The sequence below is a fragment of the Papio anubis genome, chromosome 14 (genome assembly GCF_008728515.1).
Source record: "Papio anubis isolate 15944 chromosome 14, Panubis1.0, whole genome shotgun sequence".
In the NCBI taxonomy this organism is placed as follows: Eukaryota; Metazoa; Chordata; class Mammalia; order Primates; family Cercopithecidae; genus Papio; species Papio anubis.
The window spans coordinates 43,009,903-43,036,475 of record NC_044989.1 but is presented as its reverse complement, the minus strand read 5'-3'; the positions used below and the strand labels follow the sequence as shown (position 1 = coordinate 43,036,475).

Below are 26,573 nucleotides of genomic sequence, written 5' to 3'. Positions count from 1 at the left end.
CGGACTCCGCAGCTCGGCGCCTGCACCGCTCCCCTCGCCGAGCCCGCGGCGGAGTCTGCGGGCCCCACGCAGCGGGTCTGGGGCTCACCCTGAATCGGGGCCTGCGGGGACCACCGTGCGGCTTCCCGCTGGGTGCGCGCGGCAGCCCTGAGTGGCCGGGCAGTCATTCCCCTTTTCCAAATGGGAAAGCCAAATCTTGAGCCCAGAGCCAGCACCGTGTTCTCAGGAGCTGGGACTTCCAACCCGCGATCTCCCCACTGTAGTATTTCTGGGGACCTTCCCTGGGGTTCCCCCCGGGGCGTAGAGGGAAGGAACGTCTGGGGACAAGCGCCCAGGAAGGGTCTGGATTCTGTGTCCTCCGCCGGGAGCAGGCCCCACCGCAGGCGCAAGTGTGTGGGGCGCCCCCAGGACGGTGGCGGGGACCGAGCCCCTGCCCCGCGGAGAAGCAGGGGGCACGGGCCGCCGTTACCCCAGCGCTGCGGCCGCCGCGCTCGCCAGGGTCTGGGATGGCGCGGAGGGCGGGGGGCTCACACCAAAGTCCACCAGGGGCCAAAGTCTGCCGGCCCCAAGCTCCCACCGCGGGGTCGCGGGGGTTTGCTCCGCCTCGTGAGCTTGGGATTCTGGTTAAAAAGGCGACTGGGCGGAGCCAGGGGCCTCCGACGGCGGGAGGACGGCGCTGCGAGGAGGCGCCCGGGACAGTCATGGAGCGCCGCGTGGGAGTGAGGGCCTGGGTGGAGGAGAACCGGGGCTCTTTCCAGCCCCCCGTCTGCAACAAGCTCATGTGAGTCCGGCACCCCCATGGCCTCCCCCTGCCCTTGCTTCCTCCCCCTCCTCCATCTGCGCCCTCACCTTGCAGCTCCGAGTTCCTGGACCCAAAAGCCTGCAGAAGGGCGGCTTCAATCTCTTGGTTCTTGGGGGAAGATGGAGACAGGCTGTTCCGGTTCCACCACATCAGTCTGTTCCTCTTTCTGGTGACTGTGGTCTTGACTTCTGAAGAAGGCTGAGCTGGGTCTGAGGCTGTGGGAGATGAGATGACAAGGTGCACCCTCCTTCCGGGGCTGAGAAACAATACTCCAACCCAAGTAACACTGTGCATTTTGGGAAAACTCAAAAGTGTGGGGAGGGTGGTTTTCAAGGCCCCAGAATTGCACTAGAATGTAGGCCTGGGGGCAGCCAAATCATACACCCCAACCCTGTGCCAGAAGCCACAGGCAAAGGGGAAGGCAGAGAATCCGCTCCTTTGGGAAGATCTTGATTTCTTGCTCTTTCCAGAGCCCCTCTTTGCAGGTGTGCACGAATACACACACACACACACACACACACACACACACACCACAGCAGACCCTCCCTAGGCTACCTCTGCCAGTAGCCTCTGCCTGCAGCACCCAACAGGGTTGGCCGTCCAGCTGCCATCTTTTTCAGGCAGACCTCTCAGGCCCTCCCCTGTGGCACGGTCACCTCCCTCACCCCCCCAGTTCCATGGCAGGGCCTCACATGCCGGCTAGATCAAGGTTCACATTCCTCATTTTTGCTGTGTCCACAGGACATGGTCAGTAGGGTGGCACCTCAAACCAAACAGCAGGCCCAGGACTATGCCGAGTGTTTTTACGTCATCTCATCTCATTCTCACAGTAGCGCCATGGGGGGGGGGATTTTCATAAGTAACTTTTCTAATGTCACAGAGCGCCTGTGGGATAGGCTCCAGACAACCCATGGAGCAGTTCGACTCCAGAGTCCACGCTCACTTTTGGTTACCATGCAATACCACATGGCCAACAGTCAATAGCTCCCCAAAGATCTCTTCGGCCACTGTTGTTGCCCACCCCAATCAAAGATGTAGCATTGTCTTTGCCTCCTTCCACCACTTCATCCCCGTCTGTGGTCGCTCCCTCTCCGTCCTCCCATCGCTCCCTGAGGTCTCGCGTCCATTTGCCCAGGCCTCTCGCTAGCATTCGGTGGTTTGATGGCATCATTGGTATTCTTGCTTCTGCTGCACCACACCCACCTCCACCTTCGTCTTCACAAGGCGATCTCCTCGTGTGTGTGTGTGTGTGTCCAAATTTCCGTCTTTTAAAAGAACACCAGACATATTGCATCAGGGGCTCACCCTACTCCAGGATGACCTCATCCTAACCTAAGTACATCTCAAGGACCCTATTTCCAAATAAGGTCACATTCTGCAGTACTGGGTGTTAGGACTTCAACATATAAATTTGACAGGGGGGGTTGCTATTCAGCCCATAATACCCCTAAGCAAGGTGAGAAGCTGCTTGAGGGTTCTGGGCAGAGAAGGGGCAGGTCTGGTTTGTGCATCCTGACTGATGGGTTGAAAGAGTTCTTGAGTGGAGTTGTTTAAGAATTGTCTGTGTATATCTAAATTACACCTCAGTGAAGTTGATTTTAAAAAACAACTTTCCAGGTTCCCCGGCACTCCTTAGACCAAGACCAGACTCCACGGCTGGTCCACCCTCCTGGTCCAGCCTTCTCAACATCGTTTCCCAAGGTCACCCCCGGTGCTTCTAGTCTCAGAGCCTCTGCACCCAGCTCTCCCATGCATACCCTTCCCCAGTCAAGTTCCTTGCAGCTTCTCTCCCTTCCTTGAAGCTCTATGCAGCTTTAAGTTTTTAAGCATGGACTGTTCATGACAGCCTCCTCCTGCCCTGTGCCTCATCCACCTTTTCAAACATCAGGTCGACACGTGTGTTTCTGGCTTATTGGGCCCAGCCTCCCAAAAGGGAAGGAAAAGGAAAGAGACTGGCTCTTCCGTCTTGTCTCCATGCCTCCCAGCTGGGCTGGAAAGCAGCCCACAGGAGAGGACACTCAGAAAGGACCTGCCAGTCTAGTTTGGGGGCTCAGACCTCCCCCATAGCCCCTCCCCTGCCATCCACACCATTATCATCCATGCAGGCAGCCTCTAGAATGCTGTGCCCTGTGTGTACAAATGGTCCCAGACCCAGCACCTCCCCTCCCAGAGGAAAGCCCTCACCCCTGCCCTCTGTGGCAGGGCCACCTGAGAAGACCCTGAAGCCGCACCCAGACACATTCTGCTGCTGATTCACCCCAGCGTCTGCACCCTGAAAGGGGACCCTGCTGTGCGGGTGGGGCGGGCTGTTCTCAGGAGGTGCTGAGGTATTTTTCCCATAAAAAGGTAACACCACATCAACAGCAGAAAGACTGAGGAGTTTGGGCACCCTTTTGTTCCAAACAGCTGACTAGATGCCCCACAGACCCAGTGCCCGCGTGGGAGTCAAGGAGCCTGGGACCTGGCTCAGGTTCGGTCATTCCCTGGCTATGTGACCCTCTCTTGGCGGGCTAAATTGGCTGTAAAATGAGAGGGCTGTATTGAGTTTATTTATTTATTTGTTTATTTAAGACAGTCTCCCTCTGTTACCCAGGCTGGAGTGCAGTAGCGCGATCTCAGCTCACTGCAACCTCCACCTCTCAGGTTCAAGCGATTCTCGTGCCTCAGCCTCCCAGGTAGCTGGGATTATAGGTGCCCACCGCCAGCCCTGGCTAATTTTTGTATTTGTAGTAGAGACGGGGTTTCACCGTGTTGGCCAGGCTAGTGGCCTCAAGCAATCCACCCACCTCTGCCTCTCAAAGTGCTGGGATTACAGGCGTGAGCCACCATGCCCGGCCGGGTTTCTTTATTTTATCAAATACTTAAATAGTGCTTACTACATGCTAAGCATCATTCTGAGAGCTTCCAAATATTAATTCATGTATTCTGTTTAAACTCTGTGAGGTAAGAACTGTTCCTCTATTTTACAGATAAGGTTAGTAACATGCCCCAGGGCCTATACTTGTAAACACATGCCACACTGACTTGACACTGCCTGAGGCCCCTGCTAGATGTTATAGTCTCCTGCACCCACGAAGCCATGCCTCCAGCCAGGGCAGAGTGCAGGATCCCATAGTCAGACAGCACGAGTGAGCGGCAGGTCAAGGTCGTTTTGCCCCTACACTGCCTCATCCTGGGAAGGGGCCTCCAATTTGCTACTCTCCTGTAATTTGAGATCTTGATCACAGCCCAGGATCCTGGTTGATAAAGCCATAGATTCACCACCATGTCATTCCCCTTGTTGGGTCAGAGGATGTGGGGGGACACACAAACAGGGACAGTCACACAGACACCATCCCAGACACATAGACGCTTAGATGCACGCAGGCATGAACTGGGGATGAGAGTTGGGGGACAGGGACAGTGAGGCCAAAACAGTCCTGCTCCTTCTCCCAGGGGCCCTCAGGCTCCCTCCTGGCCCCCAAAGGACCCCTGCTCTCTTCACTCGTAGGAGATGGTTTAGAACGTCTCCCCTACTTTGCGCGCATTGCAGGCACCAGGAGCAGCTCAAAGTCATGTTCGTTGGAGGCCCCAATACCAGGAAGGACTATCACATCGAAGAGGGTGAAGAGGTAGGTTTGACTGGTCTCCCTAGATCTAGGCCTGTGGGCAAGGAGCCTGGCCCTGGGGGGAGGGGGCGCTTCCCACTCGAGGCCCAGAGATGATGGACTGGAGAGGGCTGGACATGTGGCTGTAAGTGGAGAGGGGTGGACATGTGGCTGATGAGTGGAGGGGGCACAGCTGAAATCATAGGGCATGACTGCTCCCTCCAAGCTGGTGGGCAGGCAGTGACACCTCCACAGCCAGCACCTTTGCTGGGGGAGCCCCGGGAAACAGCCCACACCCTGCGGGTGACAGAGGCTTTAGCTGTGGGGCATCCTCCCCTTGGATATAGGGGCTGGCCATGTTCGGGGGGATGTCCTGGTCCCCTCCCCACAAACTTGACAGATTCAATTGGTCTCCAAAATAAGATCCTCCCCTGCAGACAGGGGCAAAGTGCAAAAATAGCGTGAGTGAGGCCTGGGCTGAGTGGGTGGCGGAGGGAGCGGGAGGGGCTGAGGGAGGAGGAGCTAGTGGCTAAGGGGTAGGCATGGTAGGGTGTGTCTGGAGCTGAAGGAGGAGTTGGGGCTGGGTGGCCCTCCCTTAACTAGAGGCTGCAAAACCCATTCGTGGCTTGTGGCTGGGGCAGGTGGGAGGGGGAATTTGCCTTGAATCACCTTTTGCACCTTGAAGTTTGGACTGTGCTTCCCTACTACCTACCCCAAAATAAATAAACAAAAGCAAAATTTAAAGAGAAAGGTGTGTCCCCTTCAGAAGAGACACAGAATCTCCTCTAGTGGGAAAGGATCAGTAGGGCTCCCCGTCCTCTCAGGGAGCCTGATTCTGGGGGTTCAAGATCCAGAGTCCAGCTTGATCAACAGCCTCTGTCCCCACTGAGGGCATCCAGGCCACAGCCAGGGACTGTAGTGAGCATGGGAGAATCACTTGTTCAACAAATATTTGTTGAACACCTCATGTGTGCACTGGGACACGCAAGGCTGTGCGGAGGAACGATGGGCCCCGGGCCAGCAGAACCAGCCAACCCCTCACCTCTCATGCTCCAGGGGCCCTGCACCTCTCCTGGCCACCCCCTTCTCACAAACACACCTCACTGGAGACTGTTTCCTTGGTGGAAAAAGTCAATAGGAAAATCTAAAACTATACTGAGGAGGTGGGTAGACCTGGCGTGGCTATGGTATGGGAGGCACAGCTGACTGCGGAGTCTTCCAGAGACTTCGGCCTTCTCTGTCAGCCCTGTTCACAGCACCCACCTCTCCTGTCTCCCTCTGTCTTTGCTTCCCTTCTCGCCCCCTGCTGCCTCTGCCCCATGCCCATCCCGTGGTTTCTCCAAGCTCAGGTGGCTGGGTGTCCCCTGAGGGGCCTGGCCAGCAGCCCATTCCCTGACTCAGATGGCAGCTGAGCGATGAGGAGGGCTGGCCAGCACAGGTGTCCTCACTCTGAAGGGACACCCAGGTGTCTGGGAGGAATCTGGCTGGAGGTGGGCTTGTGACAGGGCTTGGTCCCACCCTGCTGAGGTTTTGGTGGCAGGGTGGTGCAGCAGTTGCGCAGCCTCAGGGCTAAGGGTCAGCCTCCTCTCTGTCCCTGCTTATCCTCACCCAGCTGGAGCCTGGGAAAACTCCAGGCTGTGCTATGGAAGCAGTGTAACTCAGGGTCCGGGCTCCTCCTGAATAGTGAGAAAAGGGGAGTCGCTCAGACCTGGGTTCAAATCACACCTCTTACCAAACCCCATTTTCCTCCTCGCCGAGCTCTGCCTCTGCAATAACAGTCAGGGTACCTCCAGCTCCCTGACCCAGCTCCCCAGTCCCCAGCGCCACCTACCACCTATACTCCACCTACCTCACTCCTTTCTTGGAGCGTGCAGGTGCAGGGGGGCCAGAAGCAGATGAACTTGCAATGGGGGAATTCTCTGCCGCTTACTAACCCTGGGATCTTGGACAGGGCACATCACATCACCTCTCCAAGTCTGTTTCCATAAGCATATGGGGACAACGGCCCCTGTCTGGTGGAATAATTCAATGTGCATAGAGTATGAGCACAGAGCCTGGTGCAGAGTTGGTGCTTGATAGGCATGGTTCCTCTACACCTCTCGCCCTTTCCGCCTGGCCTGCCTGAAAGGCCTTTCCAGGTCAGAAAGCCAGATTCTATTCATTAGCTGCCTGAGCCAGTACAGTTAATCTTCTAGCCTGCCCCAGGCCCCCAAACATCATTTACTTCCAAACTGAGCATAATTCCTTTAGGATTGCCCACAGCTGTTTGGGATTTTCTGCTGTTCAGTGATCTGTACCTCTGCTCCAGGCCAGGCCTGCCCCTCATCACAGGGAAGGCCTCTGAGCAGGGGACAAGAGCAAGAAAATAGAGAAAATACCGTGTAGCCTGCCTTGTAAGGGTTTATATCTGGCCCAGAGGGTCACTCCAGACTCCCCTCTCCCAACTTTTCCTGCCAACTTTTCCTTTGCCCCTCCTCCCCTCCCTCACTGTGAAAGGACCCTAGACACACACACACACACACACACACACACACACACTCACATACTCTCTCACACAGGCTTCCTCCCAGCTTGGAGAGTGAGGGAGAAGAGCATACTGAAATGCCCCCTAGAAGAGAACCTGGTAGGTTTCTTATTATTTGTATGAAATAATGTGTATGGGATTTCTGTTTGTTTGTGTTTGTTTTTGTTTTTTAGAGATGGGGTCTCACTCTGTCACCCAGGCTGGAGTACAGTGGTGCAGTCATAGCTCACTGCAGCCGCGACTTCGGGGGCTCAAGCAATCCTCCCACCTCGGCCTCACAAGTCCCTGGGACTACAGGCAGACATCACCATACTTAGCTAATTTTTTCTAGTTTTTGTAGAGATGGGGTCTCACCATGTTGCCCAGAATGGTCTCCACTCCTGGCCTCAAGTGATCCTCCCATCTCCCAAAGTGCTGGGATTACAGGCATAAGCCACCACATCCAGTCTATGGGTTGTTTTTAATAAGGAAAGTAAATATTGTTCCTTGTAGAAAATATGAGAAATATAGACAGAAAAATCCTTACCTCATTCGTAATCCCACCACGCAGAGGGCCGCTGTGAACAGGCTGCCTCTGTTATATGTGTATTGCTACAAACTAAAACCCTGCTGGGTATAGTTTTGAATCTTTAACATAACTTTAGCATTTTCCATTTTCCCTTTCTATTAACAGCTATTCAAAAACATAGTTTTTAATGGCTGCATAATGTTCCATATTTTGAATCTACCATCAAATATTTACACTTCCCCATAATTATATTAGCATTACTTTTGTCATTCTTACCATCGTCAATACTAATAGCTAGAGGCTCATTGAGCACTTACTATGTGCTGAGCACATATGTGTAAAGCATCCCTGGCATCTTCACATCTCCATTTTGAGTAGATAACTGTCATTTTGTAGATGAGGAAACCAAGGTACAGAAAGGCTAACTGAATTGACCAAGGGCACACAGCACCCTGGCAGAGCTGAGGGCTTTTAACTATGCACTGCATTAAAAACAGCCTTGAACATACACCACTAGGCAGGTATGTCTCTGATGAACTGAGGTCTCATTCCTGAGGTGGAATTACTGAGGTCAAGGTTGTACGGTGACCAGCTATCTGGATTCACCCAGAACTTTCCCAGTTTTAGCACTGAGGGTCCTGCATCCCAAGAAACCCTACAGTCCCTCCAGGGGTGTAAACTGCCAAGGCACTTCACGCCCATGGCCAAGTTGCCCTTCAGAAGGGTGGTGACTATTTGTGCCTAGTGGCAGACTGCAGAGCCACATCTCTCTAGGTCCCTCCAGGTCAGCTTGGTTTCTCTGAGTAGACGCTGTTGATAACATTCCTTCAGCTATTTGGCTGGGGCTTTTAACACCTAGGCAATGTGTGACGGGTGGGGAGAAAACCGGTCTGCCTCCTCCTCTTCCTCCCAATTCCATGGGGTGATCTCAGTAAATTAGGGACTTAGGATGAAATCGGAAAAATGCAGTAGGAGCCCCCGCCCCCCGGCCTGGGAGCGCACAAGAGGCACATACTCCCATCCCCCACAGCACCTAACTCATCCCAGGCTGCCAGCAACCTCCACAGCCCCACCTGCTGCCAAGGCATCACCCTGGCCAGAGGCTCCAGAGCCACATACAGCCTTGGGTCCAAGCTGCGGCTCCGGCTGGAGAGTAACCAGCTATGTGACCTTAGGCCAGCTGCTTTACCCTCTGAGCCTTGGTTTTCTTCCTTTGTTCTCTGCTGAACGGGGTTAATGATACCTTTGGAGGCTTTGCTGTGAGGTTTCTGGTGGAAAAGTGCCTGGCACAGCCCCTGGCACATAGTAAATGGGTGGGTCCCCTACCTGACTGCTGTCTCATTCACTTCCCCAGTGAGCATTTCATCCAGCTCCTGCCCGCCAGCCAGGTAACCACCGTTGCATCCTGGGTACTCTGATCATCACTTGCATGTCCAAGACATGATCCCGTGTGTCCCCAGCACTCCATGGTATGCACCGGGGAGACGGGCCTCGGGACAGAAGTGACAGAGCTGCCCATCAACTCCGAGGCCTTCAGAAAGTTCTCAGGTTTCCCAGTCAGAATTCAGGGCCTGGGCAGTGGCCAAGGACCTGGAAGAGAAAGTGGGGAGGGTCCAAGCCTCTCTCCTGTCCCACAGGTATTTTACCAGCTGGAGGGAGACATGGTTCTCCGAGTCCTGGAGCAAGGCAAACACCGGGATGTGGTCATTCGGCAGGGAGAGGTGAGGCCAGATCCCAGCAGGGTGGGGAAGAGAAAGGCAGCCACAGCTGGAATCCTGGCCCTGGCTGAGGTCTTATCCTCCCTACCTTTTCCTGCTCTCCCACACCCCACCTGCCAACCTGCCCCTTCCCCATCCTCCCTCTTCCAGGCCCCCCCATCCTCCCTCTTCCAGGCTGCTCCATCCTCAGCACAGTCCAACATTCCCTCTGGTTCCCCGGTGTAGAGGCTGGGCAGAGAAGAGGGCCCAGGGTGGACAAGCAGTACCACTCTGCTGCCCAGGGGTCAGCTGCGGATGCCCAGGATGTTGGGGGCGCTAAGGTCTCCGTGAGGGATAGTGGCCTCACTGTGCACCTTATCTCTACCACTGCAGATATTCCTCCTGCCTGCCAGGGTGCCCCACTCACCACAGAGGTTTGCCAATACTGTGGGGCTGGTGGTTGAGCGAAGGCGGCTGGAGACCGAGCTAGATGGTCTTAGGTAAATTCTGTCTGGAGGGCTGGGGCAAAGAAAGGGCAAACAGCAAAGGAGCACAGCTCCAAACTGCAGCTAAAAGGATCCTAGATAGACTCAAGAAAGCATGTGCTGGCCACTGAGTGGGCAGGAGGGCTTCACAGCAGAGGCAGTGGAGATCCTGTCTTTGTTGGCTGATGGTGGAGGGGTAGGGTGGGGTGGATTGGGTGGGGTGGATTCTGTTCTCTGTGACCCCCTGGAAGCCCACTCAGCCTGATGACCTTTGGCTGGAATCAGAATCTGTGCTTTCTGCATGAGGTTGTGAACCCTGAAAATTCGAGACAGGTCTCAGTTAATTTAAAAGTTTATTCTGCCAAGGTTGAGGACATGTGCCCATGACACAGCCTCAGGAGGTCCTGACAACATGTACCCAAAGTGGTCAGAGCACAGCTCGGTTTTATACATTTTAGGGAGACATGAGACACCAATCAACATATGTAAGATAAACATTGGTTCCATCTGGAAAGGTGAGACAACTGGAAGCAAAGGTGAGAAGACTCAAAGTGGGAAGGGGGCTTCCAGGTCACAGGTAGATAAGAGACAAATGGTTACATTATTTTGAGTTTCTGATTAGCCTCTTCAAAGAAGGCAATCAGATATGCATTTGTGAGCAGGGGGGTGATTTTGTGTAGAATGGGGGGCCGGTTTGCCCTAAGCAGTTCCTACCTTGACATTTCCCTTTACCTAGTGATTTTGGGGGCCCAAGATATTTTCCTTTCACATTTCCCCCTTTTCTTTTTAAAAATCTTTTGGAGAAAGCATTTTAGAAGAAATTGAGTCTCTGGTCCCAGGTTTTGTCTGATCTCTCATGGCTAGGATGGTTTATTCCTAGACGGGTAGATCCCAAGTTATTAGGGAAGTTCAGTTTTAGAAAGTTGTTAAGTCTCATGTCTTACAAAGAGAAAATATGGGGAGGAAGGAAGAAAAACAACAACCAACGAAAGAGCAATCCTGGAAAATCTATATAGGCCACATTACTCTGAAGTTCACACATCAGTAGGCAGGTATGAGAGTGGTTTAGGTATGTAAATAGGTTGTTGATATTTTCTTCTGAAGTTTAAGTTGTCTGGCTTCAGTTTTCAGGGCTTTAAGAAAGCACAGCTCAGCTTTCAGTAACTCCAAGTTAGGAAAAACAAACAAAAAAAAGAGTAAAAAAATTGAAAACATTATTTTGAAAACTTGTAGTCAAGAAAAATTAGAATTCAGTCCAAATCATAGAAAAATAATAAAAATTGAGAAACATTAGGCAAGACTAGAATCTAACAACAGGTATACTATAGTTTTCAAAACATAATTTTTCTCTCTCCAGTTTCCCATTTTAAAGACAAATCATGGTAGGACTGATTTGCTTTATTATACTTGGCCTAATTATTTGTATACAGTGCAACAAGAATAATTTTTGTTTTTGAGACAGAGTTTTGCTCTTGTTGCCCAGGCTAGAGTGCAATGGCACGATCTCAGCTCACTGCAACCCCCACCCCCTGGGTTCAAGTGATTCTCCTGCCTTAGCCTCCTGAGTAGCTGGGATTACAGGCACCCGCACTTGGCTAATTTTTTGTATTTTTAGTAGTGATGGGGTTTCACCATGTTGGCCAGGCTGGTCTTGAACTCCTGACCTCAGGTGACCCATCTGCCTCGGCCTCCCAAAGTACTAGGATTACAAGCTTGAGCCACCACACCTGGCCAAGAATAATTATTTTTTACATAGGCTTTTAAATTGACTTTGATGGAACTTTTTTCCATAGAAGGAATCTCAGACAAGAGCTATTTTTAAAGCCAAGCCTAGCCATGGATATGTGCTATTAAATACCTATGAGTTGGGTGATCTTCTTGAGGTTCCAAGGTAAACTTGGGGCTTTTGGGCCTGTCACCAAAGACAGGGCCTTTACTTATCAGAGGTCAGGAACCCTATACAGGGAAGGTATGAGGCCAGTTTCCCTAAGGGGTCTTTATTGGCTCCATAAACCAAGCTTCATTCCTTAAAGGAAAGCACACCATTCCAGTCAAAGCCTTAATAAAATAGCCAGTTTCTCCAATTACGTCCTGTTGCAAAATGAAAACAGATTCTTACTGCACTTATGCACATAACTGTATTGCCATAAGTTAAGAATACTCACAAATAGCTTCCAAATTCTGGAGAAATCAGGTAGAGAGAAAAAAATATGCTCCAAATTTTGTTCATGGGAGTATAATAAATTGTTCAAAACTGTCAATAGTTCAAAAAAAAAGTTTCCTTGACTCTGAAAAAACAAAACAAAGGATCAGCAACATTTAAAGCAAAAGTAAAAAAGATTACTTTAGTCTTCTATGAGTTCAGTTTACATAGTTTACTCCTGTTATGCTTGATATTCATGAACATTTCAGCCCTCCATGAGAGTCCTGAAAGTTTTTCTTCTCTATTCTAATGTCACTATCTCCAAAGTTATCAGAAACCTGCATTTAAGAACACCTGTGTTCTCTGGACATGGGGGCTCACGCCTGTAATCCCAGCACTTTGGGAGGCCGAGGCAGGCGGATAACAAGGTCAAGACATCAAGACCATTCTGGCCAACATGTTGAAAACCCGTCTCTACTAAAAGTACAAAAATTAGCTGGGTGTGGTGGTGTGCACCTCTACTCCCAGCTACTCGGGAGGCTGAGGCAGGAGAATTACTTGAACCCAGGAGGCGGAGGTTGCAGTGAGCCGAGATTGTGCCACTGCACTCCATTCTGGCAACAGAGTGAGACTCCATCAAAAAACAAAAACAAAAACAAAAACAAAAAAACGAGCACCTGAGTTCTAGAGCTGATTTTAAAGCCACCTCCTAAAGAGAAGCAAAACAGGACCATTGTCTGTGAATGACAAAAAGTTTTAAGGCAGCCATAGTCAAAGACACAGTTGGCAAGGAAATTTGTTACTTCTGTGGCACACAATAATTTAATACAATTATGATTATTACTGATTATGTGCACTAAGTTTTATCAGGATTATAGGAGTTTCCCATAATTTTGGAATACATACCAATAATATATTTATACAAATACAGCCCAAAGAAAACCAAACACCATTTCATATTTGACAATGCTTTTTTATACCAAATAACTATGTCATTTTTGGACATTAGGGAACCCAATATCTTAACAGATTAATTAGGTCAGAAAAAGATATAATTTATCATTTGATTTTGGAAAGTTTGTCAAATATCAAAGGTTTAAAACTCTTGATATCACAATATAGGATCGTTCATTTAACCAAAGTAATAACTCGAGGATTTCAAAGAAATGAAAACCTTCATTCTTTGAGAAGAGACTTACTGTTCCAAACAATAAGCTCTAATAAAAATAGCATGAAGCCAGGCATGGTGGCTCACACTTGTAATCCCAGCACTTTGGGAGGCTGAGGCAGGGGGATCACAAGGTCAGGAGTTCGAGACCAGGCTGACCAACATGGTGAAATCCTGTCTCTACCAAAAATACAAAAATTAGCTGGGCATGGTGGTGTGCACCTGTAATCTCAGCTACTCAGGAGGCTGAGGCAGGAGAACTACTTGAACCCAGGAGACGGAGTTTGCAGTGAGCCAAGGTCGCGCCACTGCACTCCAGCCTGGGTGACAGTGAGACTGTGTCTCAAAACAAACAAAAAAATAGCATGAACCCAACTAAATATAGTTTTAAAAATTATATCTTGACGATAAGATATAATTTCCATAAACCTTTCATAACCTTTACTTAGGAGTCAGTTAATGCTTCAAGAAAACTTTTTAAATCTGACACAGGGGCCCATATGCTGGTCTTGCATCAGTGTACCTTTGACATTAATGACTAATTTATAGATAAACTGAACTTATTTATTTATTTATTTGAGATGGAATTTGCTATTGTTGCCCAGGCTAGAGTGCAATGGTGTGATCTTGGCTAACTGCAACCTCCACCTCCTGGGTTAAAGGGATTCTCCTGCCTCAGTCTCCCAAGTAGCTGGGATTACAGACATGTGCCACCATGCCTGGCTAATTTTGTATTTTTAGTAGAGACGAGCTGTCACCATGTTGGTCAAGCTGGTCTCAAACTCCTGACCTCACATGATCCACCCACCCTGGCCTCCCAAAGTGCTGGAATTACAGGCATGAGCCACCACCACACCCAGCAAGAAACTGAACTTATTTTATCTCTCAAAATTGGTCCTTACAATCTCCCATGCCCACCTCTTCCATGATAGTCCCTGGGCCTTAAGGAGTTGAATAGTTTTAATTTCTGTCCCTGTGTTTCAGGAATGCAGTTTATTTTGATTGGCATCTTCTACTGGGCCTGAAGATGGCGCTTTAATTGATGCCAGTGTCTAAAATTTAGCAGGACTTGGTCGGGCACAGTGACTCATGCCTGTAATCCCAGCACTTTGGGAGGCTGAAGTGGGCAAATCATGAGATCAGGAGTTTGAGACCAGCCTGGCCAACATGGCGAAACGCCATCTCTACTAAAACTACAAAAAATTAGCTGGGCATGGTGACAGGCACCTGTAATCCCAGCTACTCAGGAGGCTGAGGCAGAAGAATTGATTGAACCCAGGAGGTGGAGGGTTGCAGTAAGCCAAGATCACGCCACTGTACTCTAGCCTGGGCAACAGTGCGAGACTCCGGTCAAAAAAAAAAAAATTTAGCAGGACCTGGTGTCCTTTTTAGACCCAGGAGTCAAAGCCCTGTAACTTAATGTCACAAGGACATTAAAAGCACATACAGAGAGATACACAAATGTAATAACCTTAACTTTTGAAAAAATTTAATCTCATTTTTTTTCCTAAGCAACCCAAACTTAATAATAATGTGACAACTTGATCATATAAAAGTTTTTGGGTTTTTTAAAAAAATAAGTCCTCTTATTGTGACTTACACAGACCATTCATGCTATGCTTGGACTTTCTGGTTTGTCCTGAACATCCCTCCTTCTTCAACAACCAGTCATTTTACTCTACAACTAAATTTACTGTACGAGAGTCTTTCTCATATGAAATTATTTCTCTTTAAGCTTTCTTACCACAAAAAAACTTCTTTGTTTTTATAACTTTCTTTACATCTCTTTTATTTCCTGGTTCCTTTTCTCTTGTTTTATACATGACCTTTAAATAAGCCTTAAATTAGACAAAATGGTTCACTTTTTTTAAAAGGACGCACCTTTTTTTAGAAAGAATGTTTTCCTACAAATATATTTTTATTGGAAAGTACCCAAATAATGAAATGTCTACTATTTAATTTAACTTTAGATTCTAAATTATGACAAGGTTATCTACAAGTATTTATCCTATTGCATTTACATAATTATTTTATTTTAATCATTTACTTAGATTATTTGTAAAAATTGTGATAGTCATTATTTAAAGTTATAGAACCACCATTGCAAACTTAGAACTGAGACAGTGAAAATGATTTGACCTAAATGATTCCATCTTGCTTCTAACCTCCAAGCTCTCCTTGTTCATTTCTGGGTATAGGCTGAACTAACTTTGAGAGGAATTTAGTTTAGTTAATTAGAGCCCCTTTTTATATTTTCAGCAGTGAAACATTGTGTATACAACACATATATAGATGTTTTAGGCATGCTAATAGAAGTACATCTTATAGATTCATAACAACTTTTTTTTTCTATCTTAGACTTTCAGATTCTTTTTTCTTTTTTCTTTTTTTTTTTTTTTGTGATAGAGACTTGCGCTATCACCTGACCTGGAGTGCAGTGGCACAATCTTGGCTCACCGCGACCTCCGCCTCTCAGGTTCAAGTGATACGCCTGCTTCAGCCTCCCAAGTAGCTGGGATTACAGGTGCCCACAACCACGCCCAGCTAATTTTTTGTATTTTTAGTAGAGACAGGATTTCACCATGTTGGCCAGGCTGGTATCAAACCCCTGACCTTAGGTGATCGACCCACCTCGGCCTCCCAAAGTACTAGGATTAAGGTGTGAGCCACCATGCCCAGCCAGACTTTCAGATTCTTGATAACCTGTTTTACAACCACAGGCAGTTGTCAGCTAAATAGCCTTAAAGTTGCGTATTAAAGGAAACAACTCACCAGATGTGGTCCGAGGTGGGTGGATCACGAGGTCAGGAGTTCAATACCAACCTGGCCAAGATGGTGAAACCCCATCTCTACTAAAAATACAAAAAAATTATCCGGGCATGGTGGAGGACGCCTGCAATCCCAGCTATTCAGGAGGCTGAGGCAGAGAATTGCTTGAACCCAAGAGGCAGAGGCTGCAGTGAGCCAAGATCACGCCACTGCACGCCAGCCTGGGTGACAGAGTGAGAATCTGTCTCAATAAAAAAAAAAAAAAAAAAAAAAAGGAAACAACTCAGGTGAAAAATCAAATAGCAAAATTTACATCATAAGGTACAGAGAGAATAAGTCTGATAGTGCTAGAGGGAGATTAAAGATGGATGCTGGCTGGGCATGGTGGTTCATGCCTATAACCCCAGCACTTTGGGAGGCAGAGGCAGGCGGATCATCTGAGGTCGGGAGTTTGAGACCAGCCTGACCAACACGGAGAAACCCCATCTCTACTAAAAATACAAAATTAGCCAGGCATGGTGGCACATACCTGTAATCCCAGCTACTAGGGAAGCTGAGCAGGAGAATCACTTGAACCCGGGAGGCAGAGGTTGCAGTGAGCCGAGATCATGCCATTGTATTCCAGCCTGGGCAACAAGAGCGAAACTCTGTCAAAAAAAAAAAAAAGATGGATACCAAGTCAAACATAAAATTATAGAAATCTATCATAGGATTGTATAAGGAGACCAATTTTATTTAGATCGGGACTACCTATCTTTTAACTGGATCTCTGAGCTCTGGGCAAAGCCCACACTGAATCCTGGGTCTCCAAAAAGGGAGAATTATTACGAGCTTAGACCACATGTTGCTTTTACAGTGCACTTAAAAAAAGGTTTTTTTAAACAAAGACATTTCTAAGTGTCTAAACCACACTCTTCTACACTTGATCTCAGTCAAAGGCCCAGAAGCAATAAAACCACACTCTTCCTTAAAAACTCAAGAGTAAGAGTAACCTCAGTTACAATAACTATTTTAGTAAAAAAAAAAAAAATCCAGATACCAATATAAAAGTAAGCAGTTTAAGAGTTGAGACCAATATATCTTTTTACATTCTTGATAAGGAAAAACAGGTTTCTCCCCTAAAAGGAGTCTAGTGCCTTCTTCATTTTCTTTAAGAAACCGCAGGCTACTATAAACTATTTTAGGTCCCTCATGCAGCAGAGGGTGCAAGAGAAAGGAGAGACAGCAGAAGTAAATGAAGAAAACAGAATTCGGTCAACTGAGAAGAAAAAAACTTTTGCTCAAAAAAAAAGACAAGGTCCTAGGAGAAAAACAAAAACAAAAACTTGAAGGTTAAATACACACACACACACACACACACACACACACACACACACACACACACACCCCTTGGATGTTAGCTTTTAATTAAGCTGATTTTTAACCATTGAGCTCTTTTAAAAAAATCTTTTTAAATCTCATTACTGTATTTCAGCAGGAAAACAAATGCTGCTGTTTCAGAAGTACAGCCATTGCTCTTTCAGTTTTGCCTGGTTAGCAAAAGGTGGCCTTGTTATGTAAATCAAGCCCCTTAGCAGTCAAAATAAAAAATCTTTCATCTTTTTTTTTCTCCTTTTGCTGGCCTTTTTTCTCCCCCCACCAGACCAGCTTTTTTTTTTTTTTTTTCCCCATGACAGAGTCTTGCTCTATCACCCAGGCTGAAGTGCAGTGATACAATCTCAGCTCACTGCAACCTCCGCCTCCTGGGTTCAAGCAATTCTCCTGCCTCAGCCTCCTGAATAGCTGGGATTACAGGTGCGCGCCACTGCGCCCGGCTAATTTTTGTATTATTAGTAAAGAGGGGGTTTCACCATGTTGGCCAGGCTGGTCTGGAATTCCTGACTTCATAATCTGCCCGCCTCTGCCTCCCAAAGTGCTGGGATTACAGGTGTGAGCCACTGTGCTCGGCCCTTTGTGTGTGTGTGTGTTGGGGGTGGAGGGGAATTTAGCCACTCCAGAGGCCTTGTTTCCCATAATTTGGAACTTCTTTAGGATTTGATCAAGTCAGGCAGAGCTGATCAAACCCAATGGGAAAAAGACTGAAACAACAACAAAACAGAAACAACAACAACAACAACAAACAGTTAAGCAAAACAAATGATCGCACAGCTTCCATGATCACTGAGCACTCTAATGGTCAGCAGAAATTAAGAGCAGCTGATCGTTAACTTTAGTCAAGACAAACCCTCAATTCGGCTACTTACCTAGGGGTGGGTCTCAGGCTCAAGACAGCTCTCTACCATCCTAGAAGCAGGAAAAAAACCTCCTTTTTCCTATCGGAAGCGAACTCAAACTTCATAAACGAGTTACCTGCCTTCCATTGTCATGGAAACAGGAAAACTTGCCTTCCTTGTTGGAAACAAGTAAAACGCAAAAAGAAAGAGGGAGTTGTACAGCGAAATAAACTTTAGATCTCAACCAAATTTGGGGAGATCAGGGATTCTCTAGAGCGGGTGCTCCCAGACCTCAGCAAATTGTCCTATTGGTTTGAGCCATAAAGTTAGCTCACGCCAGTACCAAGCACCCTTAGGAGATTTGTCAAAGGTCAGGGGCACCTCCACTCAGAATCCCTCTGAGGTTATCAAAATATCAACTCCAAAAATTTGAGACAGGTCTCAGTTAATTTAGCAAGTTTATTTTGCCAGGTTGAGGACGCGTGCTTGTGACACGGCCTCAGGAGGTCCTGTTGATATATGCCCAAGAGAGTCAGAGCACAGCTTGGTTTTATACATTTTAGGGGGACATGAGACATCAAATTAACATATCTAAGATGGACATTGGTTCGGTCCGGAAAGGCCGGACAACTCAAAGCAAAAGCAGGATGACTCAAAGCAGGGAAGGCCTTCCAGGTCATAGGTAGAAAACAAACAAAGGGTTGCATTCTTTTGAGTTTCCGATTAGTCTCTCCAGAGGAGCCAATCAGATACGCATTTATCTCAGTGAGTAGAGGGGCACTTTGAATAGAATGGGGCGCAGGTAACCGGGCGTACTGGCTCACTCCTGTAATCCCAGCACTTTGGGAGGCCAAGGCGGGTGGATCATAAGGTCAGGAGATTGAGACCATCCTGGCTAACACTGTGAAACCCCATCTCTACTACAAATATTAAAAATTAGCCGGGCGCGGTGGCGGGCGCCTGTAGTCCCAGCTACTCAGGAGGCTGAGGCGGGAGAATGGCGTGAACCCGGGAGGCGGAGCTTGCAGTGAGCTGAGATCCGGCCACTGCATTCCAGCCTGGGCGACAGAGCGACACTCCGTCTCAAAAAAAAAAAAAAAAGTATGAGGGGCAGGTTTGCCCTAAGCGGTTCTCAGCTTGACATTTCCCTTTAGTTTAGTGATTTCAGGGACCCAAGATATTTTCCTTTCACAAGGTCTTCTGGGAGGGGTGGGATGTGGAAAGCGGGCCAGAGGGGTTCCAAAGTCACACCCACCTCCCCCAGTGCAGCCAGAACTGCTGCTTCCCCCCAGAGTTTAGAGTCACGGCCAGTGCCTCGCTCAGCTAGTTTCTCTACCCCAGCTCATTCCACAACACACACTGACATCTGGATGGCACTTGCTATGTGCCAGATGCCTGGCTAAGGACTTTGCATGTATTTATTCATTGAGTCTTCCCAACGATCCTATGGGGGAGGTGCTGTTATCATTACAAAGAAGTTAAAGTTGTTAACGCGTTACTTGCTAGATCTGGCATTATAGAGAAATACGGAGTTAGGGCCAGGACAGTATAAAGAGAAGTGGGAGTCAACACCAAAGAGGGGAAGAACACAGGCCCTGCTGTCGACATTCTGATTCCATAGCCAGGGTTCTCATTTGGTTCTGACCAGTCATCCAGTTCCTTTCCTCTGAAAGGAGGAAGTAACCTATTGCTCAGGGAAATAGAGATTTTCCAGAAGCTCAACAGTGTTTTGTTTGGTTGGTTTTGTTTCTCTCTTTTTTTTTTTTTTTTTTTTTTTTGATAAGGGGACTCACTCTGTCACCCACGCTGGAATGCAGTGGCGTTATCATTGTTTGTTGTATTTTTTAACTAAAAAAAATTTCAAGTTTCCCGTCAGGTTACCAGGATCAGGATACTATGGCCCATATGTCTTGTATAATAGGCATTTTAAAAATACTTGTTTTTCTGATTATCAAAGTCATACACATTCATTCTCAAAATCTGGAAAAGTACAGGAATGTGAAGTGAACAAAATTAAAATTACTTGTTACTAAAAGGATAAATTTGGCCGGGCGCGGTGGCTCAAGCCTGTAATCCCAGCACTTTGGGAGGCCGAGACGGGCGGATCATGAGGTCAGGAGATCGAGACCATCCTGGCTAACAGGGTGAAACCCCGTCTCTATTAAGAAATACAAAAAACTATAGCAAAGACTTGGAATCAACCCAAATGTCCATCAGTGACAGATTGGATTAAGAAAATGTGGCACATATACACCATGGAATACTATGCAGCCATAAAAAAGGATGAGTTTGTGTCCTTTGTAGGGACATGGATGCAGCTGGAATCCATCATTCTTAGCAAACTATCACAAGAACAGAAAACCAAACACCGCATGTTCTCACTCATAGGTGGGAACTGAACAATGAGATCACTTGGACTCGGGAAGGGGAACATCACACACCAGGGCCTATCATGGGGAGGGGGGAGGGGGGAGGGATTGCACTGGGAGTTATACCTGATGTAAATGACGAGTTGATGGGTGCAGCACACCAACAAGGCACAAGTATACATATGTAACAAACCTGCACGTTATGCACATGTACCCTACAACTTACAGTATAATAATAATAAATAAATTTAAAAAAAAAAAAAAAAAAAAAGAAATACAAAAAACTAGCTGGGCGAGGTGGCGGGCGCCTGTAGTCCCAGCTACTCGGGAGGCTGAGGCCGGAGAATGGCGTGAACCCGGGAGGCGGAGCTTGCAGTGAGCTGAGATCCGGCCACTGCACTCCAGCCTGGGCGACAGAGCCAGACTCCGCCTCAAAAAAATAAATAAATAAATAAATAAATAAATAAATAAATAAATAAAAGGATAAATTTGATGGTATGTGAATTATATCTCAAGAAAACAAAATAATAAAAAAGGGAAAACAAAAAAATTGTCATGTCACCAATGAAACCTAAACTTCTGTCTTGTCTTATTTCTATGCATAGCTATATCTTTTTTTACCTAAAAGAAACTCATGAGTATTTCTTTTTTTTTTTGGAGATGGAGACTCACTCTGTCGCCAGACTGGAGTGCAGTGGCACAATCTCGGCTCATTGCAACCTCCGCCTCCCGGGTTCAAGCAATTCTCCTGCCTCAGCCTCCTGAGTAGCTGGGATTACAAACATGCACCACCATGTCTGGCTAATTTTTGTATTTTTAGTAGAGACGAGGTTTCACTGTGTTGGTCAGGCTGGTCTCGAACTGCCAACCTCAGGTGATCCACCCACCTCGGCCTCCCAAAGTGCTGGGATTACAGTTGTGAGCCACCACATTCAGCCAAGTATTTCTTACACTATTAAATCTTTTCAAAAAACACAATGGCTACATAATCATTCACTGTGTAACAGTCTGTTGTAGAGACAGACATGGTCTTATCGTCTAGAAAAAATCTGTCCCAAGGGACTTTAATATAGGGAGTCTGATGGAGAGGATGGTGTCCTCAATATCATTTTATAGCAAATTCAATAACACATTTCATGTGGCTGCTTTTGACCTTTAATAAAAGCCAGGGACTCAACATTAAAATGCCACTCCAAAGGCAGTTCCCGGAGGGCACTGCCATCCAGTTATGAAGCTTTCCGGGGCCAGCTCCATCCCAGGCTAGGATTTAGGCTGCCAGGTGGGTGGATGCACTGTGTGTCTGTAAAGCATCTCCCATCAGCAGGACCACATCCCTTTTAAGAGCAGACAGAGCTGGCCTGGGCCCAGGAGCTGGGTTTGGGCATTAGGCATTCAGTCAACAGGCGTTCCTGGCACCCACCATGTGCAGCACACACAGGGACCTGGGGCCCATCCCAGCCTACCAGGCGCTCCTCAGGCCAGGGGAGGAGCTCACTGAGCCAGGCTGGGGGCTGGGGTGGGCTGTAGGGGTCTACTGAAGGCTATACATACATGCACGTGGGCCTTACCCCAGAAAAGAGTTCAAAGCTTTGCTCCAACTCTCAAAGGCAATCATGACGCTGACAGGAGAAGAACCCCTTAACTGGGGGACATCTTCTGCGTGTTGGCTTCTTTTTTTTTTTTTTACTTATTTATTTACTTTTGAGACAGAGTCTTGTTCTGTCACCCAGGGTGGAATGCAGCAGTGCAATCTCAGTTCACTGCAACCTCCGCTTCCCGGTTCAAGTAATTCTCCTGCCTCGGCCTCCCAAGTAGCTGGGATTACAGGCCCCTGCCACCATGCCTGGCTATTTTTTGTATTTATTTATTTATTTATTTAAAAGTAGAGACAGGGTTTCACCATGTTGGCCAGGCTGGTCTTGAACTCCTGACCTCAAGTGATCTACCCATCTCAGCCTCCCAAAGTGCTGGGATTACAGGCATGAGCCACTGTGCTCAGCCATGTTGGTTTATTAAGTGTCCGTGCACTCTGGCCTACAGCACTGCAAGCCAGCAGAGCGTCCAGCCACTGGCCCTGGTTTCAGGCTCAGCCTTAGCTTCCTCTTTGGGAAAAACGAAAGCACTGCGATTAGAAGCTCTCTAAGTTTCTAAGATTGTCTTGAGACTGGCCTGCTTCCACCACTTACAGGCTGTGTAATCCTTGCCAGATTGCTCAGCTTCTCTGAGCCTCAGACTTCTACCTGCTTTGTCGAGTTTCGGGAACTAGTTTGGGTCTAGTTTTGGGAACCGGACAGAGCCGTGTGAATTCTGGGGATAGTACCCCTCTCGGGGCGCACATGTGCTTCTGAAGAGCAAGGTGTTAAGTGACCAATGACCACTAGGGTGTGCTAACACGGGTGGAGCAGACAGCAGCAGAGCCAGGCCTGAGTGGGGCTGCCCTGAAGCCACCCAGATGGGGACAGCAGGGTTGCCTGTCCTCTGCCCTGGCAGGTACTATGTGGGCGACACCATGGACGTTCTGTTTGAGAAGTGGTTCTACTGCAAGGACCTCGGCACGCAGTTGGCCCCCATCATCCAGGAGTGAGCGCCCAGCCCAGCCCCTGCCTCTTGCTTTCCTGGGGCTCTGCATCAGCACCTGATGGCCTGGGAGAAAGTCTCCCCTCCCAGGGTGGGGAGCCTGGCCCAGAGAGCCCAGTGCCGCTGGGGGGAAGGAGGAGCAGCAGCACGGGGCTGGGAGGGAAAGGATGGCAAACACACAGCTGTGTGAGGGCCCTATGAGTGTTTGTGGGCTCCTGCACCTGACCGTGAGTATGGTGTATGTGTGTGTCACTGGTCACTCCAATGGGAGTGCTCGCCACTCCTGCTCCTCCCTGTTCGTCCCTGCAGGTTCTTCAGCTCTGAGCAGTACAGAACAGGAAAGCCCATCCCTGGTGAGGCCGCTGGGAACTGCCCTTCTCCTTCCCTCCCTCCTCTTCCAAAATAGGATAGGTTTTGGTCCAGGGGACCGGGGAGTCTCTTTGTGAATATTCTGCCCAGTTCTCAAGGTACTGAGAAGACGGCAGCCAATGGTACCCCCTACATGGCTGCTTGATCACTGAGCCGGATCCAGAGCCTGTTCCCGCAATTGAGACCTGGGGCCCCTGGGAACTCAGCCCACTGGGGCTGGGTGGGCTGGGTCCTGGGTCCTGAGGACACCGACTGTAGTCATGCTGTGGGTGCAGACCAGCTTCTCAAGGAGCCACCATTCCCTCTGAGCACACGATCCATCATGGAGCCCATGTCCCTGGAGGCCTGGCTGGACAGCCACCGCAGGGAGCTGCAGGCAGGCGCACCACTCAGCCTGTTTGGGGACACCTATGAGACCCAGGTAATGCAGTCCTGGGACATCCGGGGCATCCTCCCAGCAGCCCTGGAAAATGGGAACCAGTCTCTCTCTCACTGCCTCTCTCTTTCACACACACACTCACACAAACACACACACACGCCACATTTCAGAGGTTGTAGACATGAGCATAGGCCTTTGTGCTCCCTCCCTGACGCAGAGGGCGATGGCTTTGCTGCGGGCAAAGTCTGTGGAGGCTATATGGTCCCAAGCAATTTTAAGAACTGAATTCACTTTCAGAGTTGGAGGCTCCCCCACTCACTGGCAGCTTCCTGGGGGTCTGCAGTTTTCCCCTCACTAGGAATTCCTGAGCCTTCAGCCAGTCACAGCCTTGGAAGCCAAAAGGGAGAGAATTGTTTGGGAGTGAGGGTTGGGTGGAGAGAGGGATTCAAACAAGGCTGACTTTCTTTCATTCCGCATTTATTAAATGCCTGTTATGTTTCAGGCTTTAGTGGGAGAGTAGGATAGACTTGCTACCTTAAAGAATGTATAGTTTGTTAACGAGATGGACAAGTTAATCAACAATTGCCACAATCACGTGATAAAGTATCTGATAGAAAAGCTATAGGAAGCTATAGAAGGATAAAGGAGGAATCCAGGCTGAAAGGGAAGTCAAGGAAGGCTTCCCGGAGGAGGAGATGTGCACATTGCATTTTAAAGCTAGTGTAGGAGTTTGTAAAAGAAAGAAAGGGAGGTGGAGAGAGCATTCTAGGTGAGGGAGAAGCATGAGCATGAGCTGTTTGAGGCTTGAAACAGCCTGGCACTGGGAGTAGCTGAAGTTAGCCAGAGGCGGGGCTGGGGAGTGGGGGTACAAGTGTGAACAAGTGTGACTGGTGGACTGTGGAGCAGCAGGCAGGGCCCAGGTCCTGGTAGGTCTGCTGGGTTAGGCAAGGTGGGAGGACTTGTCCTAAAGACAACAGCGCTCCATCCAAGTATTGAAGCAGGGAGTGACAGGCCAGAGTGGTGTTTCTGTACCATGTGTGGGGACGAGGCTGGGAGGGCAAGAGTGGTGCAGGGAGACCTGTGTTCACCTGTGCTTTACGGCTTGCCACTGGCACGTCCCGTGGGCTTTGAATGAGTCAGTCTGTGCAGGGATGCTCATGGCCACAGGCTTCCCGTAGAGGCCCGGCCTGCTGCTCCTGGGTACCAGGGACGTCCTGAGCTTACACAGGGCTTCGAGAACATGCGCACATGTCACAGCAGTGCCACTCAGCCCTGCACCCCACCTCTGCCATACGCTGCTCTTACCTGCTTCGATTTACATTAATGAATATGCGCCCTCTCCGGGGCAGCAGGAGCATGGCCCTGCACAGCAGCTGCGTGCTTCCAGGCTGGTGCATGTCAGAGAGGCCTCAGCCTCACCCTCCTGGTCCCTCCCGCCTCCTGAGGCCAAACTCAAAACCTCTCTCGGAGAAAGGGAGGTTGCACCCTCTGGGAAGCTGATGTAAATGTGTCTCTGGTGTGCCCTGGTGGGCATGCCTTTGCATGAGCACACATCAGAGGGACCATGGGTGCACTGCACGTGAAAGGCAGGCATGTGTGATCCCAAATACATGCCTGCCTTTGGCAGTGGCGGGCACAGGGAGGCCTGCAGCCCAGGCAGCCCTCCTCTCCAAGTCCTGGTCTCTGCTCAGCACATGGCGATGGGCCTGTTTTATGGGCCTCAACCCTGCTCCAAGCAAGCCTGGTGTCTGGGGGCAGGTTCAAGACCATCTCCCATGTGGGGGAAGAGGCACCAGAAGTTTCTGTTTCACCTCCCACCAGGTGACCGCCTATGGGCAAGGCAGCAGCGAAGGCCTGAGACAGAATGTGGACGTGTGGCTGTGGCAGCTGGCAAGTGGGGCTCAGGGACAGGGTTGCAGAACCCCCTGCCGGAGGGCATCAGCCCACTCCTGGGACTGGGACTCCCACACGGGGCCCACTCTTGGGGCCTTGGTGCCCAGGCAGACTCAGACATTCACCCAGGTGTTGAGGCCCAACAGTCTCCATTTGATTCTCCTGCTCCTCTTCTCCAGGAGGGCTCCTCGGTGGTGACAATGGGGGGACGGCACCTGAGCCTGGCCCCTGATGACAGCCTCCTGGTGCTAGCTGGGACCTCGTGAGTACGCGGGGAGGCTTTCCCTGGGATGCTCAGGGTCCAGCTCTGTGTGAGCCCTGCTCATCTGTGTTGTCCACAGGTATGCCTGGGAGCGAACACAAGGCTCTGTGGCCCTGTCTGTGACCCAGGACCCTGCCTGCAAGAAGCCCCTGTGATGACCCTGTTGCCATGGCCTGAAGCAGCCACAGGTGTGCCTTGCAAGCACCCTCGAGTGCCATCCCTGCCGAACAACTCTGCCAGCCCCACCGCTTCTCTGTGTACTGCTGCTGTGTCCCCCACAGACCTGGACATTGTCGTCACCCACCCTCCTGCCTTTCTCAGCCCAGATGCCACGCCCCTGAGCGGGCAGCAACTCCCCGTCTTCTCCGGCAGCCTCAGCCTACTGCCTTGCCAGTCTTACCAGGTGGTCTACTCCTGGCCCAGCTCCTGACCATTCCTCTGTCCCTGCAGACTCAGTGCAGCACTTCCCCGCCAAGAAGGCCCTCAATAAAGGCTTCCTGGTGAACGCACACCTGTGGGTCTGCTGCAGGCAGTCATCGCTGGCGTTCCCATGTGGCCCCCAGGACCATGTGGTGTGTCTGGGGCATCAGGGCACCAGGTGACCATGGACGTGTTGGAGGGTCTGTTACTGGGCATCCTGTTTGTGGATGGGCATTCCTCACTGTGTGTGTGACTTGATCCACGCATGCTCCATGCCTGGTCCTGGGAGCACAGCCAATGTCATCTCTCCACTTCCTTCTCTGTTCTCATTAATTCTTTCTACCTTTTTTTTTTTTTTTTTGGAGATAGGATCTCACTCTGTCACCCAGGCTGGAGTGCAGTGGTGCG

The 26,573-nt window shown here is 49.3% G+C and overlaps 1 protein-coding gene across 3 annotated transcripts; it reads left to right on the top strand.

Annotated features, from left to right (window-relative positions):
- Nucleotides 1–621: 621 nt before the first annotated feature.
- On the top strand, nt 622–26,254 carry HAAO (3-hydroxyanthranilate 3,4-dioxygenase). Of its 3 annotated transcripts, XM_009184093.4 has the most exons (11): nt 622–781; nt 4,293–4,413; nt 9,059–9,142; nt 9,512–9,618; nt 22,756–22,845; nt 23,152–23,195; nt 23,487–23,632; nt 25,412–25,480; nt 25,663–25,745; nt 25,825–25,933; nt 26,067–26,254. In XM_009184093.4, the coding sequence occupies exons 1-10, from the start codon at nt 702–704 to the stop codon at nt 25,898–25,900; spliced, it is 900 nt and encodes a 299-aa protein (XP_009182357.1). In that variant the 5' UTR covers nt 622–701; the 3' UTR covers nt 25,901–25,933; nt 26,067–26,254. The 3 variants fall into 3 exon arrangements, with proteins under 3 accessions (XP_009182357.1, XP_003908613.1, XP_009182358.1); XM_003908564.4 differs by having other exon boundaries at nt 632–781; nt 4,335–4,413; nt 25,825–26,254; XM_009184094.4 differs by lacking the exon at nt 622–781 and adding an exon at nt 920–1,039 and having other exon boundaries at nt 4,335–4,413; nt 25,825–26,254.
- The last annotated feature ends 319 nt before the right edge of the window (nt 26,255–26,573 follow it).